The 17,102-nt window shown below is 48.5% G+C and overlaps 1 protein-coding gene across 16 annotated transcripts in view; it reads left to right on the top strand.

Annotated features, from left to right (window-relative positions):
• LOXHD1 (lipoxygenase homology PLAT domains 1) overlaps positions 1-17,102 on the top strand; it is a 179,742-nt gene that overhangs the window by 82,534 nt on the left and 80,106 nt on the right. For 11 of the 16 annotated variants that reach the window (XR_010151913.1, XR_010151914.1, XM_016933622.4 and 8 more), the window contains exons 15-20: positions 2,644-2,720; positions 5,168-5,364; positions 8,344-8,536; positions 11,563-11,723; positions 14,245-14,710; positions 15,209-15,363. Coding sequence is in view for 12 of the 16 variants with exons in the window: in XM_016933622.4 (XP_016789111.4) it covers positions 2,644-2,720; positions 5,168-5,364; positions 8,344-8,536; positions 11,563-11,723; positions 14,245-14,710; positions 15,209-15,363 (1,249 nt within the window). In the remaining 4 variants the exon portion in view is untranslated. The other 5 variants (XM_054672180.2, XM_016933629.4, XM_016933630.4 and 2 more) reach the window with 5 other exon arrangements.

Here is a 17,102-nt window from a genome sequence, read left to right as displayed (position 1 = left end):
CCAATCCCTTGTCTGGTCTTCTGCACCTTCCTGGCCAGCATGTGTCTTATGGTGAGGTTGAGGGTATTGTACTTTGAAAGGAGCCCATTAAAGACACAGTGGTGCTGATGATGCTGATGGCTGGGCGGAAGAGAAGCGGAGGCCTCAAACACTCCAGAGTCCTCCCTGCCCCCAAACACTTAACAGTGCATGCATTTTCTTTTTTTTCTTTTTAGAAAATGGGTTCTTATGTCTTGCTGACACATGTAGTGATGGCATTTGCCAACTCAGGACCCAGGGGACTTGGAAAAATCAGGAACTGGAGCCTGAGCATGCACACTGCTTCTTTCTTCACCTGAGCTGTTATTTTAACTCTGTTGGAGAGGAGGACAAACCAGGTCTATTTATCAGAATTTCTGCTAGGATCAGGTGTGCGTGTGTGTGTGTGTATGTGTACACAAACACACTCCTGTGAGCTCAGAGAAAGAGTAATAAAATCACCACCAGACTGACTTATCCTTTTAGCAACATCTCACTCTGAAACTGGGCTGAAGTGTTTGAAGCTGAAAGAAACTGGCTATATTTGGAAATATCTATTAATACCCTGAAAGTATTTAGGTGGAAACAAAATGACAAGTCATGGTTTCCTTTTGCTGCTGGGGAGGGCCTGGGGGTGGATAAGTGGTGGAGAATGAAGGGAGCACAGGTAAGATTTTCAGATGGCCGAGGGCTTGCTGACTCTCCACACTTCCCTGCCCTGTGAATGCGTTGCCCAGGCCTACTTCTCAACCTTCTCCTCTGCAGTCTCCATGCCAGGGTGACCTCAGCTGGACAGATGGAGTGGGAGGCTGTTAACGGGTTGATTTTAGGGACTCCAGCAGCCCTGAGTTCCCAAATCCCCCTGTCATTAATGCCTAGGATTTCACCATTGCATCCTCATGTCTTGGAGTCTCCAACGGTTTTCTTATGTTCTAGATTCACAGCACCAAAGCCCTTGGGAAAAATAACAGCCTAGTTGTTGTCTAACATTTTAGTGTTAGCTAATAGCCAACTGAGAGCAAGGTCTCATGGGAATGTCAGATCTTGTGTTTTGGGAAGGAGGATGAAAGAGAAGGTTTGAGAGAGACCACAGCATTGCCTCCGTCAGCCTTGGGGAGAGGGGTGGTCTATTAGCAGAGAGTATTGCAGTTTGGGGATGCCTGAACTCCATGCCAGGGAGGCTATGGAGGAATTAGTTCCTTGGCTTCTTTTACAGGCTCTGTAGCCAGGGAGTTGCCTCCCTCTCAGTAGGGTAATGGAGTGGGCTGCAACAACCAGTACCAATACATAGACAAATGGGAGGTGGTTTGGTTGAGAGACAAATGTCTTGTTTTCCTCAGTATCCTGGGGAACAATGAACGGTATCTATTCTGCTGCCATGGGCCCCGTCATAAACCATCCTGAGTGCTGGGGCTTAGAAAACTCATGTTTGCATGATTGATTTCTCAGGCTGAGTCTCCGTGCCCAGTGTGATAGGTGCTTTTCAGGTAAATTGCCCCATACCTTTCCCCCTGGTGGATGACCAGCCGAGAGCTGGGACCGTGGCTCACTCCAACATGTTGAAGAGTCACAGCTATCAAACCGCAGCCCTGCAGAGCACAGCCCCAGCTTCTCCTGGAAGGCAATTCTCATTTATCTCTGAGGACTCAGATCACTGAGCCCTTCTCATTTCCCTCAACTCTTGCAGCACTTACTCTGGTCCAATACCTATCCTGGTCTTGGTCTTCAGTGCCTCAGCTGGTCTATCCTGTCTTTTTTTTTTTTTGAGACGGAGTCTCACCCTGTCGCCCAGGCTGGAGTGCAGTGGCGCAATCTCTGCTCACTGCAAGCTCCGCCTCCTGGGTTCACACAATTCTCCTGCCTCAGCCTCCCGAGTAGCTGGGACTACAGGCGCCCACCACCACACCTGGCTAATTTTTTTGTTTTTCAGTAGAGACGGGGTTTCACTGTGTTAGCCAGGATGGTCTTCATCTCCTGACCTCGTGATCCACCCGCCTGGCCTATCCTGTCTTCTTAAGCAGGCTGCCGACAGCCTGGGCTGGGCCTTACGTATCCTAGCATATCTTCTCTGCCATCTCCCCACCCCAGAGCCCTCAGCACAGTGCCATGAGGATGGAAAGCTCTTAGAAAAAGAGGTGCTTGTTTTCTATGCTAATGATGGCTTTCAGGACAGACTTTTGACAGTGACTGCCAAGGCCCTACATCATGTGACCTGTCCCCTCTCCAGCTTCCTCTGCCAGCTCTCTACCTGTTGTTCACTGCATCCCATCCACATGGTCCTGTTTCAACTCCTGGGGGCTCTGTTCCATCCCAGGATATGTTGCTTCCTCTGGGATACTCTTCCCTTTTCTCCTGGTCTCCTTCCCAAGACCATGTGACATCATCCTACCCATTCCCCAAGGAGTTCCCTGCCCTCCTTCCAATCTCAGCCAAACACCACTGCCTCCGGGAAGTCCTCCTTTCCCACTCCAGGCTAGGATGTTTTGCTAGATGCTCCCAGAGAATCATTTCACTTTGCTAAAGTCAAAGCTCTGGGCCTCCATAGTGACTCTGCATGAATGGGTGAAGCTTTGATTGTCTGCCTGCTCCACCCAAAGAGCTAACATTCCCCCATTTGCCCACCAGGTGGTTGGACAAGGATAAGGATGATGGGCAGCTGGTCCGAGAGTTGCTACCCAGTGACAGCAGCGCGACACTGAAGAGTGAGTTGTCCTGATGACCAGGTGCTGGGTGTGCCCTTGGTGAGACAGGGGCCTTCCCTCAGCTAAGCCCTTCAAGACAACACGAGCACTTCATGTTTCACAGAGGTGGCAGTGGGGAGGGAGGAGAGGGAGGCTCCGAGGGAGTGTCTGGAGAGTTCCTGCCTGTGCTCCTGCACACAGTCTCTTTGTGGCCTCAGGTGTGAGGCCCTGAATGCATATGGGTCAACGAGAGTGATGAGCAGTAATGCTGGCCAACGGTGCCAAGCATTGGCAGTACCTGTCATTCAGGCCTTAAGAAGAGAAATATTTTGAAGAGACTGTAAAATAGGGACTTTAAAAATGCCAAGTATCATCTTGGAGGCCTTAGAGTTTTCCTTACTGGTGACATTTCTTCCATTGCTTTGGTTTGATCATGAGCTTTAGACAAAATTAAAAGAAACTTATCTCTAGAATCCTTGACATTACCAACACCTCATGTTTGTCATTTATTATCTCATTTGAGCTCTGCAATAATCCCAGAAGATGGTCAGGGTTGATGTTGTCCATGGGTCAGATGGAGAAACTTAGAACTGGAAGAGCTGAAGATGTTTTTATTTTTGTTTATTTGTTTATTTTTGAAACAGGGTCTTACTCTGTCAACGAGGCTGGAGTGCAGTGGTGTGATTTTGGCTCATTGCAGCCTCAGCCTCCTAGGCTCAGGTGATCCTCCTGTCTCAGCCTCCTGAGTAGCTAGGGCAATAGGTGTACATCACCACACCTGGCTAATTTTTATATTTTTTTCTACAGATGGGGTCTCTTTATGTTTTCCAGGCTGGTCTCAAACTCCTGGGTTCAAATGATCCACCCACCTTGGCCATCCAAAGTGCTGGGATTAGAGGCATGAGCCACGGCACCCGGCAGCTAAAGATATTTGTATCTGACCTCTTCTAAGGTCAGACTGCTGACTTTGAACTAGAGTGTCCCATTTCTGGTCTCAGAATTACAGAATTTAAGATCTGGGAAGGATCCCAGGAGATAAGATGCCTGTGGTAAAAGGACCCCTATTCCCCCCCCACAACCCCAGCAAACCCAGTTGTGTAGTCATTGATGGGGCTGGAACCAGTACCCAGGGTATCTCTGTCTATGTCACTGTCCTTCCCAGTCCAGCAAGCCCCTATTTCACCATGTGGACAGGACCTCCTGACCCCCTGCTTCCTCAGTCAGAGCGTCTGAAAGCGTTTTGATCAAGCTTGTCCAACCCACAGCCTGCACGCATGTGGCCCACGACGGCTTTGAATGTGGCCCAACACAAATTTGTAAACTTTCTTAAAACATAAAACTTTTTTGCAATTTTTTTAACTCATCAGCTATCATTTGTATTAGTGTATTTTTTTGTGTGGCCCAAGACAATTCTTCTTCTTCCAATGTGGCCCAGGGAAACCAAAAGATTGAACACCCCTGGTTGAGATGGAAAATAGTACAAGAAAGAGGTCTCCTTCCCAGTCTCTGCTACTACATCTTTCAGCAAGAACAGAGGCCATTTCCTCAAGTGCCCTTGGGTGGCACTAATGGAGCTGATCTGGAGCAGACCTGCAGGTCTGGCCTTCCCCAGGGCTGGTCCCTAGGCAAGGTGTGCTCAGCTGACTTTCTCCAAATCCTTCTGCCTAGTGGGAGGACCCTATGGTGTCAGTGAGTGGCAGGCCTGGGAGTGAGCATCACTCACCTTTCCAGTGCTTCCTCCTCTTTGCCCAAGACACACACCCAGGAACAAGCCTGGAGGACTTGGGGTCTTGCCTTGTATTATTCCAGGACTCACCTTTTCCTCGGGTGTTTTTGTCCCTGAAGACCGATAATGCAGACATTCCTGGCTGATAAAATGGAGTGACACCCTCGTGGTGGCCCAGTGAAGAGCAGGGGGCTTCAAGTCCACATGAGAGTTTCACTCCTGGCGACCTCTTAACTGTTGCCATCTTGCACCAAACACATGACATTCTGAGGCTCAGATTCCTTGCCTGTGAAACTGGGGTCAGAATCCTTAGCAATAATACCATGTGTATAATGCTCTAGACACTGTCTGGAAAGGTTGATCCTTCCTTTGTCTCAGTTTCCTTGTCCACTGTCAGAGAAGCTAGACCAGATGATTGTGGGAGATCTTTTCAGGCTCTTACGTTTTGATGTTCTTGCTTGTGATTTACACGCTTTCCTGCTCTAAGCCCATTCACACCTTCTGGAGCAGACAGAGAACCTACTAGAATTCTGCCATTACAGTTGAGGAGACCTCACAGAGATGGAAGGAACCCCTGCCCCAAGTTGCAGGGCTGCTTAGAACAGGAGCCTGGATTTTCAATTCCCAGCATGTGTTCCCCGCAAACTTCCAGCTCCAGGCTGCCCTCCTATACAGGCATCCTGCTTCCTGTCACCCCCTGCACTAACCCCTTCCCTTCCTCCCTCTGCCTTGGGCTGTTCAGACTTTCGCTATCACATCAGCTTGAAGACTGGGGATGTCTCTGGGGCCAGCACGGATTCTAGAGTCTACATCAAGCTCTATGGGGATAAATCTGACACCATCAAGCAAGTTCTTCTTGTCTCTGACAACAACCTCAAAGACTACTTTGAACGTGGCCGGGTGGATGAGTTCACCCTCGAGACCCTGAACATTGGAAATGTAAGTCTCCTTCCCAAGACCATGTGACATCATCCCACCCATTTCCGAACACACATTCACACGTGTCCACACACAGACACACACGCACACACTCATATACATAAGGGTAAACACATTTTGAAGAAAAAAAGCCCACTTGGGAATAGTGAGTGAGGTGTGTAGTTTTTTAGCTGTGACCTAGAGCAGCTGAAGATATGTAAACAGTAGTGATGCTTCCAGAGCCTCTTTGGGGGTGGAATGTGTATTTTTAGTGGCATTACCTCAACATTTTATTTACCTACATATCCAAGACCAATGTACCTGGGTCACAGACACTGGAGAAGGAGACACTGAACGCAGGGAAGGAAAAGAGAAGGGAGGACTAAGAAAAGGGGCTAAAAATACTTCCTAATTTCAAACTTGAGTGTGCATCAGAATTGGGGCCAGGAAGCTTGTTTCAGTGCACACTTCTGGTCCACACCTGAGAGATTCTGTCTTGGGAGATGGAACCCAAGAGCCTCCAGATCAAGGCTCCAGGTGACTCTGCTGCAAGTGGTCTAAGCACTTCATCAAAGAGAAAGCTGAACAGTAAAGCAGCAAAGACAGACTTTAATCAGTAATCTACCACTGCCATCAGGAAAAGAGGCCAGTGTGAACTGAACCCAACTTAGGTTTGTGCAGAGGTTTGCAAACCTCTTTAAAGGGAGGATGAGGGAATAAGGGGAGGGTAATCAAGGGCTCAGTAGAGTCAGGGGAAAAACACAAAAAGCAGTAATGGGGAGGTCAGCACATGTGGGTTGTGGAACCCATCTGGGTTTGCTAACTGATGCTTTATGGCATGAGGGTCTTATCCTCCAAGAGTCTGGCAGACAGAAGCCCTACCCTCAGGTGTTGGCTGGAACCAACAGTAAATTATTTTGACAGCCTTGAGTTTTCTAAGGCAAGCACAGTAAGGGGGATTAGGGTCACCCTAGGGATGTGGCCTTGAGCTGTTAGAAACTGTGTTAGTGTTTTGTTCAAGTCTTTATAGGCCAAGATTGAGGCTGAGAAAGGGTTCAGGAGCCTGGCTAGAGTTTGGCCAAGGTGAGAATCTTCCTTGACATCACCTGGAGAAACACAGTTCTAAATCTTGGACTTGAGGATTGGGGATGTCTCTAGAAATGCCTGAGCTGGGATTTTTGTTACTACCTGCTGCTCCCAGGGTGTGGCTTGGTGGAAATGGAGATGGTAACAAGCCCTCTACCTGGAACCTCATCTTTCCTGCCCCTTCCCTCTCTGGGAGTCCCACCCTATTTCAGGTCCTGGGAATCTCTTCTCCCATCAAAACTCACTCCAGGGAAAGATCTCATGTTAGTCATTTATACCTTGAGGTTAATGAACTTAAATCAATGTTTTCATTTATCAAGATGTATTTACATTTTAAGCTGAATCAATAATTGCAGAGTGAAAATGCTGTTCCCTTTACTAAAGGATTTTGGGCAGCAGCTGGCGGGTAAGTTAGACCTCTAGGAAGAGTAGGGTGGCAGTGGGAGGGCATTTAAGCTTCTTCCTGAGTTTCTGAAACCCCCTCAACAAGCAGCGTGGCCAAGAGGCTGGGAGCATGGGCTCTGGCTGCCAACCGCATATTTGAGACCCATTTCCACTTACCTGCCATATGTAAGTTATTTAACCTCTGTTTGCCTCCATTTTCTCATTCATAACAACATAAGATCCTAATGGGGTTGCTATTAGCATTAAATATGTGAATAACACCCACATGCTCATACTAAGTGCTAAGTAAATGCTACTGAACAATTAGTCTATGTCAGGTGTGAAGTGTTGTAGAACTGAGCTAGTGTCTGCCCTTAGGGAGCATCCAGTCATATCAGACACTTACCTCTGTCTTTACCCTTTCAGCCAATCCCTCCCTGGGACTTTCACAGTCCTGGCACCACAGAAGAACAACAAAACTCTTCCCTGTCCCTTGACATGCACACAGAGGGCTCTCAGGCTTTGTAAGCTTAGCTGGTTTTCTTCTGATAATTCCAGGGGACTGGGCTGCATGCACTTAGCTCTGACGTTGTTGCCATTACCAGCTGCAAAGAGGCACTTAGGACTCAGAAGAGCAAGAGCAGGCTCGCATGGACAGTTTTCTAAATCTGGCCTTTTGGCACCAGACTCATGGCTAACATCACCTCTTCAAACCATTGCAGAGAGAATCTCAGGGCTGGAAGGGTTCTCAAAGGCCATCTGATAATTCCATCTGATGTTAAAATTGCTCTGTATACAGCATTTCAAAAAGAAAAAAACATAAAAGCAATCCAAACATTGAAAAACCAAGTACATATAAGGTTGGTGATATGATCATCTGCACTCCCCTATATGTTGCCCATGGGGGCAAAGATGTTAAAATGCAAAATCGCAAAGCAATTATAGAGTGTTACTGGAAAAAGAAAAGTGTTCCTTGGGTCCAAGAGTGAGCAGAGGAATTGGACACAGAACTGCAGAGTCCTGAGAGGTTGCCTGCATAGTCTGTCACCTTCAGGATGGGTGATATTCTGTCACCTTCAGGATGGGTATGTTGAAGAAATGCAGAAATATATACAACTGTGTATTGTTCAAAACCAAACCAAATCAATAACACAGTTATTGGAAGGTGATGGCAAACATTTTAAACATTTGCTTTCTTACATGGCCATGACCTAACATGACTAAGTACTAGTGGAGCTTTCAAATTTTGTGTCACCTCCACTCCCCTCTTGTTTCTCACTATGGCCCTGGGAGGTGTGCTGGGCTTAGGAGAAGGGAATGGTGGCTACAGGCAGGTGAGGTGATGCCCTGGTGCCCCAGCTGGCTGATGGTGGGGCAGGAATGGGATTCCAGCTTTCCCATGGATCTTCCCTCTCCTGGGGACTGGAGACCTGGGTTGGGTTTTGTGCTGGTGTTTGGGGAGGTAGGGATGGGATCATGGAGGTTTCTACACACTGGCTCCTTGCTCACCCTCACTCGGGTTTCCTTCAGATCAACCGGCTGGTGATTGGGCATGACAGCAGCGGCATGCATGCCAGCTGGTTCCTGGGCAGCGTTCAGATCCGTGTGCCCCGTCAAGGCAAGCAGTACACCTTTCCCGCCAACCGCTGGCTGGACAAGAACCAGGCTGACGGGCGCCTGGAGGTGGAGCTGTATCCCAGCGAGGTGGTGGAGATCCAGAAATGTATGGAGGAGGCTGTGGTGGGACCACCCATTGTTTCCCATGGGGGATGGGGCTGAGGGGAAGGAGGAGGGACCATGGGGCAAAGTAGGTCTTGCTGACAAGTGCTGCTGGTAGGGTCCTGCAGGGAGAAAATGGGGGCTTTCACTGCTTCTGGTACTATGGTTCTTGCAGGAAAGAAGGGCTCATTTTATAGATGAGGAAACTGAGGACCCAATGGATGAAATACTTTTTTCTGGAATAAAGGCAGCAAATGACTTTATTAGGAAATGCACACTCAACCCTGTATAGGAGTTTGAGACCTAGTTCATGTCTTCTGCGATGAAGACTGGCTGAGGAGACAAAACTCTTTATTCATTCATTTATTCAAAAAAAATACACAGTCAGCCCTCCACATCCATGGGTTGTGCATCGGTGGATTCAATCGAGGATCAAAAACATTTGGAAAAAAATTACATCTGTACTGAACATATACAGACTTTTTTCCTTGTCATTATTCCCTAACAGTACAGTATAACAACTATTTATATAGCATTTACCTTGTATTAGGTATTATAAGTAACCTAGAGATATTTAAAGTGTATAGGAGGATGTGTGTAGGTTATATACAAATACTATGCCATTTTATATGAGGGGCTTGAGCATCCTCAGATTCGGGTATGCTTGGGGGTTCTGGAACCTGTCCCTGCAGATACTGAGGAATGACAGTCTATTGAGGGTTTCTCTCTGCCAGCACTGCTCTGAGCTTTGTGGAGGCAGCTGTGAGCAAAACGAACAAAACCCTTGTGCTCACAGGCTTTATATTCCACAGGGGAGACAGACAATAATAGGATAATGCGAATGAACAGCCAAGAGGAACATGAAACAGGATAAAGGGTTAGCAATGGTGTGGGGGAAGGGCCTTTTTGGATAGGATGATGACATTTCTGAGGAGGAAGACAGTGGGACCAAAGCCTGGCACAGAGAATGTCCCTTCTCAACTCTGCATTTTTTTTTTTTTGAGACAGAGCCTTACTCTGTTGCCCAGGCTGGAGTGCAGTGGCACAATCTCAGCTCACTGCAACCTCCTCCCGGGTTCAAGCGATTCTCCTGCCTCAGCCTCCTGAGTAGCTGGGACTACAGGTGTATGCCCCCACACCCGGCTAATTTTTGTATTTTTAGTAGAGATGGGGTTTCACCATGTTGGCCAGGCTGGTCTCCAACTCCTGACCCCCAGTGATCCACCCACCTTGGGCTCCCAAAGTGCTGGCATTATAGACGTGAGCCACTACAACTGGCCTCACCTCTGCATTTCTACATTGGCCCTGAAAGCAACTGCCCAAGGCTCACTTCCACAGCAGCTTCCCTGAGAGGGAACCCCAGTGTGAAAGCACCTTTCCTGCTCCCAGAACTCTTTGAATATCTTTTCGTGTGTGTGTCTAATCTGAAGCAACCTGCAAGTTCCTTTAGGGCTGTTATATACACACGCTTTGTAATGGCACTTGCCAGTATGAGAATCAACTCCTTCCCTCATTTTATAAATCAACACTGGATTCCATCAGAGTAGTATAGATACTAATCAAGAAGATAAAGATAAAGATAAAAAAGCAATAGTTCCCTTACCTACCTCTTCCCCTTACCCCACCCCTCTTCTTCAATGCCAACAACCTTACTTTAGATTTTTCCTCTAAAATTTAGCTCCATATTTTTAAACAGCATACCTATCAATTTTTATTTATTTAGTTTTTAGAGACAGGATGTTGCTCTGGCACCCAGGCTGGAGTGCAGTGACACAATCATAACTCATTGCAGCCTTGACTCCCAGGCTCAAGCGATCCCCCTGCCTCAGCCTCTTGAGTAGCTGGGACTACAGGCACGTGCCACCACACCCCTCAATTTTTATTTTTATTTTATTTTTGTAGAGATGGGGATCTTGTTGTGTTGCCCAGGCTGATCTAGAACTCCTGGCCTCAAGCAATCCTTCTGCCTCAGTGGATTTACAAAGCAGTGGAATTACAGGCCTGAACCACCGTGCCTGGCCTCAATTTTTTAATTTTACAGTCTTAGACGTTATCTATTGACTTCCTACTATGAAAGAGGATTTAGCTCTTTTAACATACACAGGCACTTGTATGGGCCCTCATGTGTGCGTGTGTGCGTGCACACACACACACACACTCTCTCTCTTCCCCTCCTTCCAGCCTTCAAAACAGCTAAATCAGTGTTCAATTTTTATATTATTATAAGTATGTCAATATTATTCACTGCTGAATCACTGCCTTATGATAATTGCTTTTCGTCTTTTGTAGAGCTTGTTTTTTCTGGAGTGAGTCTCCTTTTTCGATGGATCGCTCTCTCTGCGCTCACTGCTCTCTGCATTACTGTGCTAGGGCTGCCTCATCACTGTGGACTCACCTGGTCTCTCTACATCCCTGGTGTCTCTCCACATCCCTGGTGTCTCTCTGTGTGCCACAATTTCCTTTTCTTATAAGGACGCCAATCAGCTTGGATTAGGGCCTGCCCTTGGGGGTCTCATTTAAACTAGTCACCTCTTTAAAGACTCTATCTCCAGATATAGTTACATTCTGAGGTATTGGGGTTAGTGGCTTCAACATAAGCATTTTGGGGGGCCTAATCACTCCTTAAAGGTCCCACCTTTTAATACGGTTACAATGGCAATGACATTTCAGCATGAGTTTTGGAGAGGACAAACATGCAAACTGTAGCAGGCAGGCACACAGCAGGGATCGCCAGCTGGTATGTGACTCCTCCTCCTTCCTGGTGCGTGTGGTGCAGAGGATGACTGGGGTGTGTGTCTGATTGCTTAGATTTGGCATTTCCACCACTTATTCTCCTCTAAGCTTCACTTTGTTTACCTGCAAAATGGGAATGATTGTGCTTACTCAGGGTGTTGAGGAGAGGATTAGATAAGTGAATGACTGTAAAGCGCCAGGCACCTGGAACAGGCTCAGGAAAGGTTTGTTTTGTTACTATCATTGTTATTGTTATTATTACTAAATGTTCCACTTCTTCTGCACGTGCCCACCCAGTGGTCCACTATGAGGTTGAGATTTGGACAGGAGATGTGGGTGGCGCAGGCACCAGTGCCCGAGTCTACATGCAGATCTATGGAGAGAAAGGCAAGACAGAAGTGCTCTTCCTCTCCAGCCGCTCAAAAGTTTTTGAACGGGCCTCCAAGGACACATTCCAGGTATGTGGAGTCGAGGAGCGGGGATGCCAACAGCAGGCTCAGTGGACACCAAGATGCTTCCCTGGGTGTACTAATTTCCTCAGTCAATATTCACCCGAGAATGGGCTGCCTCCCTCCAGTTGGGTGGAAAATGCTTCCTCTCTCCAGACCTGAGCTTTCGGCCTAAAATGAGGGGATTGGACTAGATCAGTGATTCCCACCCCTGGCCTCATGTTACAATCACCTGGGGAGCTTTAAGAAAAAAGTGCTGCCTGGTGCACGCCCCACACCAGGCAAATCAGAACCTCTGGGGATGGGATATATTTTCTGGGTGTACGTTGAAAAGCTCCTCCAGGGATACTAACATGCTGCCGACCCTGAGAACCATGGGAGCAGGTGATTCTAATCTTGCAAAAGATGACACTAAGGCTGCAGTTCCTCCACTCATTCCCAGCCCTGTGGCCTCTGAGTCTACAGTTCTCTCAAGCCTGATGTCAAGGAAATGCTTCCCAGCCAAGACACTGAGAGACTTGGAATTTTATGGCTGTTTCCTGAGTATCCCAGGTCTCCGTTCTTCCTTTCCAAGTCTTTCAATAGAAGGAAAAAAGAGATAAGAATGTGGGCATGGTGTTGGCAAGAGAGGAGGATGCAAGGGTGGTGCCCCTTAGGAGAAACATGAATGTTTTATTATAGATATGACAATGTGTGTGCATGTGCAGATGTATGTGTGCAGGCAGCATGTTCATGCTGGGTGCCTTGTGTTTCTGCATGCCAGGAGCACCGTAGCCTTCAGCAAAGAGTCCTTACCCAGTGCCCAGGGAAGACAGTCCTGGCTGAACTGGGACCTGGGCCAGAGTCATAAGTGTCTGGAACATCAGAGCTGGAGGGAGCCTCATTGAGCCAGCCACCCTCATACACTGCTGAGGAGGCAGAGGACCAAGTATTTTAGCTCTCTGAGCCTCCACTTCCTCATCAGTTAAAACCTAGCTTTATAATACCTGCCCGGCTGGCTTCACAGTCCCTGTAATGATCAAGAGTCAATGTCAGGGAATGCACTTGGGATGGAGTGCCCAGTTATGGAGATGGAACTGGATAGCGTGTCTTCTGGATGCCAATTTACTGGATGTGGTGGTGGATGAAGGCACGGCTGGGCAGACAGATGTGGGGGAGGCCAGTGGTGCAGCAAGCTGGCCTCCTTGGCAAGGTTGATTGCAGGGGTGCTGTAACCTGGGAAATGCTGAAGAGGAGAGCTAATGCCCGGAAGAAGTGACTTACCAGGTCCAGAGCCTTTCTCCTAAGTAGCTGAGAAGTATAAATTCCACTCTCCCAGGGGCCCTGGGCTCTACCATGACTGGTAATTTTCTGGCAAAGGTGGTTTGTTGACTGCATTGTGGACTCATGAACAGGGGGTCAGAAGGCCTGAGTTCTCATCTAGGTCTGGACTTGAATTGTAGGACACTGTGGAACTCATGGGACAGCCTTGGCCTCAGTTTGCCCTGGCACTCAGTGAAAGAACTGGTGGGACAGGCTTTGAGAAGGATCAAACCCCAGACAGGGGCTCATCAGCATCAGGAAGCCTGGGAGGACTCTGACTAGAAACAACCCCCATGTGGGCCCTACCCTGAGTGCTGCAGGGGACGGACCAGACCCTACCTTAATGTGGGTCCTTCCTCAGAGCCTGGGGCTCAGGACAGAGCTCAGGTCTCATGATCTAGAGTCGATGATGCCATCAACACTGCCCTTTGGGCCAGTTATGTGCTATGCCCATCCTGGTAGAGACTGAAAATGATGGTCTCCGCCTTTAAGGAACTCATAATCAAGAGGGCAGAGACCAGCTTGTGAGGATGAAGAGGGCATCCAGGCCAAACCGGCACCAGAGCTAAACCCTGGACCCCCTCTCTGCTCTTGGGGAAGGGGCAGTCAGGCTGAGGCCATGTGCTCAGGGTTGGGGGAGGAGCGAGCTTGAGCCTCTGTGGGTGTGGGTGAAATTTTTGTTATTGAAAAAGAGCACTTTTGTTTTTTGCTTATTACGAAAGTTATATACGGTTAACACTGAAAATTTTTGTAAAGAGAACACAGAGGCACAAAGTTAAAAAAAAGTGATGAAACACAGTAACCTGAATGAATAGATTTTAGCTGCAAGTAGAGGAGGGGGATAAAGGCAGGCCAAGTAAGGAAACTGTATGAGCCATGATAGGGACAGAAATCATAGGAATGAGGCGCGCGCGCGCGTGCGTGTGTGTGTGTATACATGCAGGCATGTGTGTTTAAGAGAGAAGAAGAGGGAGACCAGCTTGCCCACACAGAAGTTGGAAGAAATAAACTTGGTTGGAGGATGGGGCCAGGTAATCCCAGGGGACCCAGGACAGGTGTGGCCGGAGAGAGGGAGGTGGTGGAAGGATCTGAGCACAGAGGCCCCAGCCCTCTCCATCCTGCAGCTTAGCAAACAGGCCTTGTGCCTGGCTCTTTGTTGGGCGGGGGTGTTGGGGGCGTTGGGGAGGACGCTGGGGCCACGACAGCCGCTGCCCTGCCCTTTGAACAGCTTGAGGCGGCCGACGTGGGCGAGGTCTATAAGCTCCGGCTCGGGCACACGGGCGAGGGCTTTGGGCCCAGCTGGTTCGTGGACACCGTGTGGCTGCGGCACCTGGTGGTGCGGGAGGTGGACCTCACGCCGGAGGAGGAGGCCCGGAAGAAGAAGGAGAAGGACAAGCTGCGGCAGCTGCTCAAGAAGGAGCGGCTGAAGGCCAAGCTGCAGAGGAAGAAGAAGAAGAGGAAGGGCAGCGACGAAGAGGACGAGGGGGAGGAAGAGGAGTCGTCCTCATCAGAGGAGTCCTCTTCAGAGGAGGAGGAGGAGACGGAAGAAGAGGAGGAAGAGGAGGAGTTTGGGCCGGGGATGCAGGAGGTGATTGAGCAGCACAAGTTCGAAGCCCACCGCTGGCTGGCCCGGGGCAAGGAGGACAACGAACTTGTCGTGGAGTTGGTGCCAGCTGGCAAGCCGGGTGCTGAGCGTAAGCGGGTCGTGGGGGGTGGGGGTGGGGGAGGTGGGAGGGGTGGGGAGGGAGTGGTCAGACAGTTCCCCTAAAGGGAGCCCACTGGGGGCAGGGGGCCTAGATCCCCCTCACGTGGAGGCCAAATAGGTGGGCACCCATCATGGTTCCCAAATAGCTCTCTTGACCTGTGTGTGAAATGCCACCATTGACACTGCTGTTTGGGGATAAGCATGGCGCTTGTCCTGAGGTTCTCAGGAAGAATTGATGACTTTGGGAGGAGCCCTGATATGACTCAATACAACTGACTGAGGGGTCATGAGGTAGGAGGGCTGCCTGCTGGCTTCATGGTGAAGGAGTCTTGGGTTGGGAGTGTGGGCAGTTTCAGTCCCAGGTTAGTGTAGATGCATCTGAAGATCCCTCTGTTCTAGGATCTGGCTGGATCTGAGAGGCTGTGCCTCAGGTCCAAACACCCCATGGCCCTGAGGCCCTCCACACTGCATCTTTCTGTGTCTCCAGGAAACACCTATGAGGTTCAGGTGGTCACGGGGAATGTGCCCAAGGCCGGCACTGATGCTAACGTCTACCTAACCATCTACGGCGAGGAGTATGGAGACACGGGCGAACGACCCCTGAAGAAGTCAGACAAGTCCAACAAATTTGAGCAGGGGCAGGTAGGGTGAGGGTCTCTGGCCCCTGGGTGGGGGCTGTGGGTTTGGTGCCCTCTGAGATTCCCATGGCAGCCCATCGCAGCACAATGGCTGCTGTGTCTGGCAGTGTGACTTCTTCATCCCACCAGGTTTCATGGCAGTACCTCTTCAGTAACACTGATACTTTGTGGAGGGGTTATGAGAGAATTGCAGGCAGGGCCCCAGCACCTGGAGCCCATGGGCCAGCTGACCCACAGGAACAAACAGAGAATGGCGTTGAGTGGCAGATGCTGAGGCACTTGGTAGGGATGCGGGGGTTCAAGAGGAAGTCCTCGCCGCAAGATGGTGTCTTGGGGGAAAACTAGGGGGAGGGAGCAACTTAAACTGGGCCTTGGCAGGTGAGTATGGTGTAGACATATAAAGGCAACAGTGGAAGATGTTCTCAGAAGATGGAACCACATGAGCAAAGATATGGAGGTGGAAATGGGGGAGGCCAGTTTAGGACAGTGTGTCTTCCAGCTGAGCTGTGGTCAGTGCTAAGCCCCAGTGGATAAGCTTGGATAAGAACAATTTAGGGTATGGGGTGGGTGGGGTCATGAGAGGCTTAAGAGACAAGCTGAGAAGCCAGAACTGTATCCTAATGCAGTGGGAATCCATGAAAAGAAATACACATACCTTACTCTTCCAGGTGTAGTGGGAAAATCATGAAAAATGAAGCCGTCATCTTTGCCCTTCAAGATTTTATAATATCCCCTGGCTAGAAAACTATCTCTTATCTCACCCTTCCCATTCCTGCCTCTACCCGAAAGCCAAATTCTCTCATTAACACAGATTTTTTAAAAATGAACTAAATTAATTAACATATTTCTGGGCTCATTTCTTGATTTATTTCAGGGGCCCCCTGCTTTTTCTTTAAAGAATCTTCCCCTTGACTTGAGGATGTAGTTTATTTCTGCGTTTCAGTGTTCTCCTTTAAAAATTATAGCCACATATTTCTGGATTAGGAAAAAATTTCTATAGAGGACTACATAACTTGTGCAACTGGTAAAATTTGAACATGGACTGTATATTATATAATAGCATTATGTTGATGTTAAGTTTTCTGAATTGGATCATTCTAGTGTGATTATATGAGAATATCCTTGTTCTTGGGAAATCCATGTTGAAGAATTTAGGGATGAAGAATCATGGTATCTGCCACTTACTTTCAAATGATTTAGAAAAACATAGAGCAAGAGAGAGAGTGCAAGAGAGATGACAGAGTGAGAAAGCAAATGTTACAAATAAGTGCAGAATCTAAATGAAGGCATATGAACTTTCATCATACTATTTCTGAAAGTTTTCTGTAGATTTAAAATCTTTTTCAAAATTAAGAGTCAAAAAAGTTATATCCAAGAAGGCCCCATTTACTTATAGGTTCCTGGTGTGGTCTGCTTCCTCCCGTGCATACAGCAGTGTGTGCATTCACATGGTGTGATCCATATGGCCCTCTTCACACCTAAATGGTGGGCAAATCCGTCTTCAGTTTCTGACAGTCACTTTGGATTTGCACAGCACCAGCTCATAGCAGGTACTTAATACAAATATGTGATTGAAGCAGATTATGCACACACCTGCACACATTGCAGAGGGTTTCAGTGCACCCCCCTCTCTTGCACACAAAACACCCACCACAGATGTGGGCATCCAGCAAACCTATCTTCTCTTCTGCCTCTCAAGGTCACCTTCACTCTTCCTCTCCTCCTTCCACCTTCCTGGACATG

The sequence above is a fragment of the Pan troglodytes genome, chromosome 17, assembly GCF_028858775.2.
Source record: "Pan troglodytes isolate AG18354 chromosome 17, NHGRI_mPanTro3-v2.0_pri, whole genome shotgun sequence".
NCBI lineage: Eukaryota > Metazoa > Chordata > Mammalia > Primates > Hominidae > Pan > Pan troglodytes.
The sequence above is the reverse complement of the archived record's forward strand: the minus strand, read 5'-3'. Positions and strand labels throughout refer to the sequence as shown.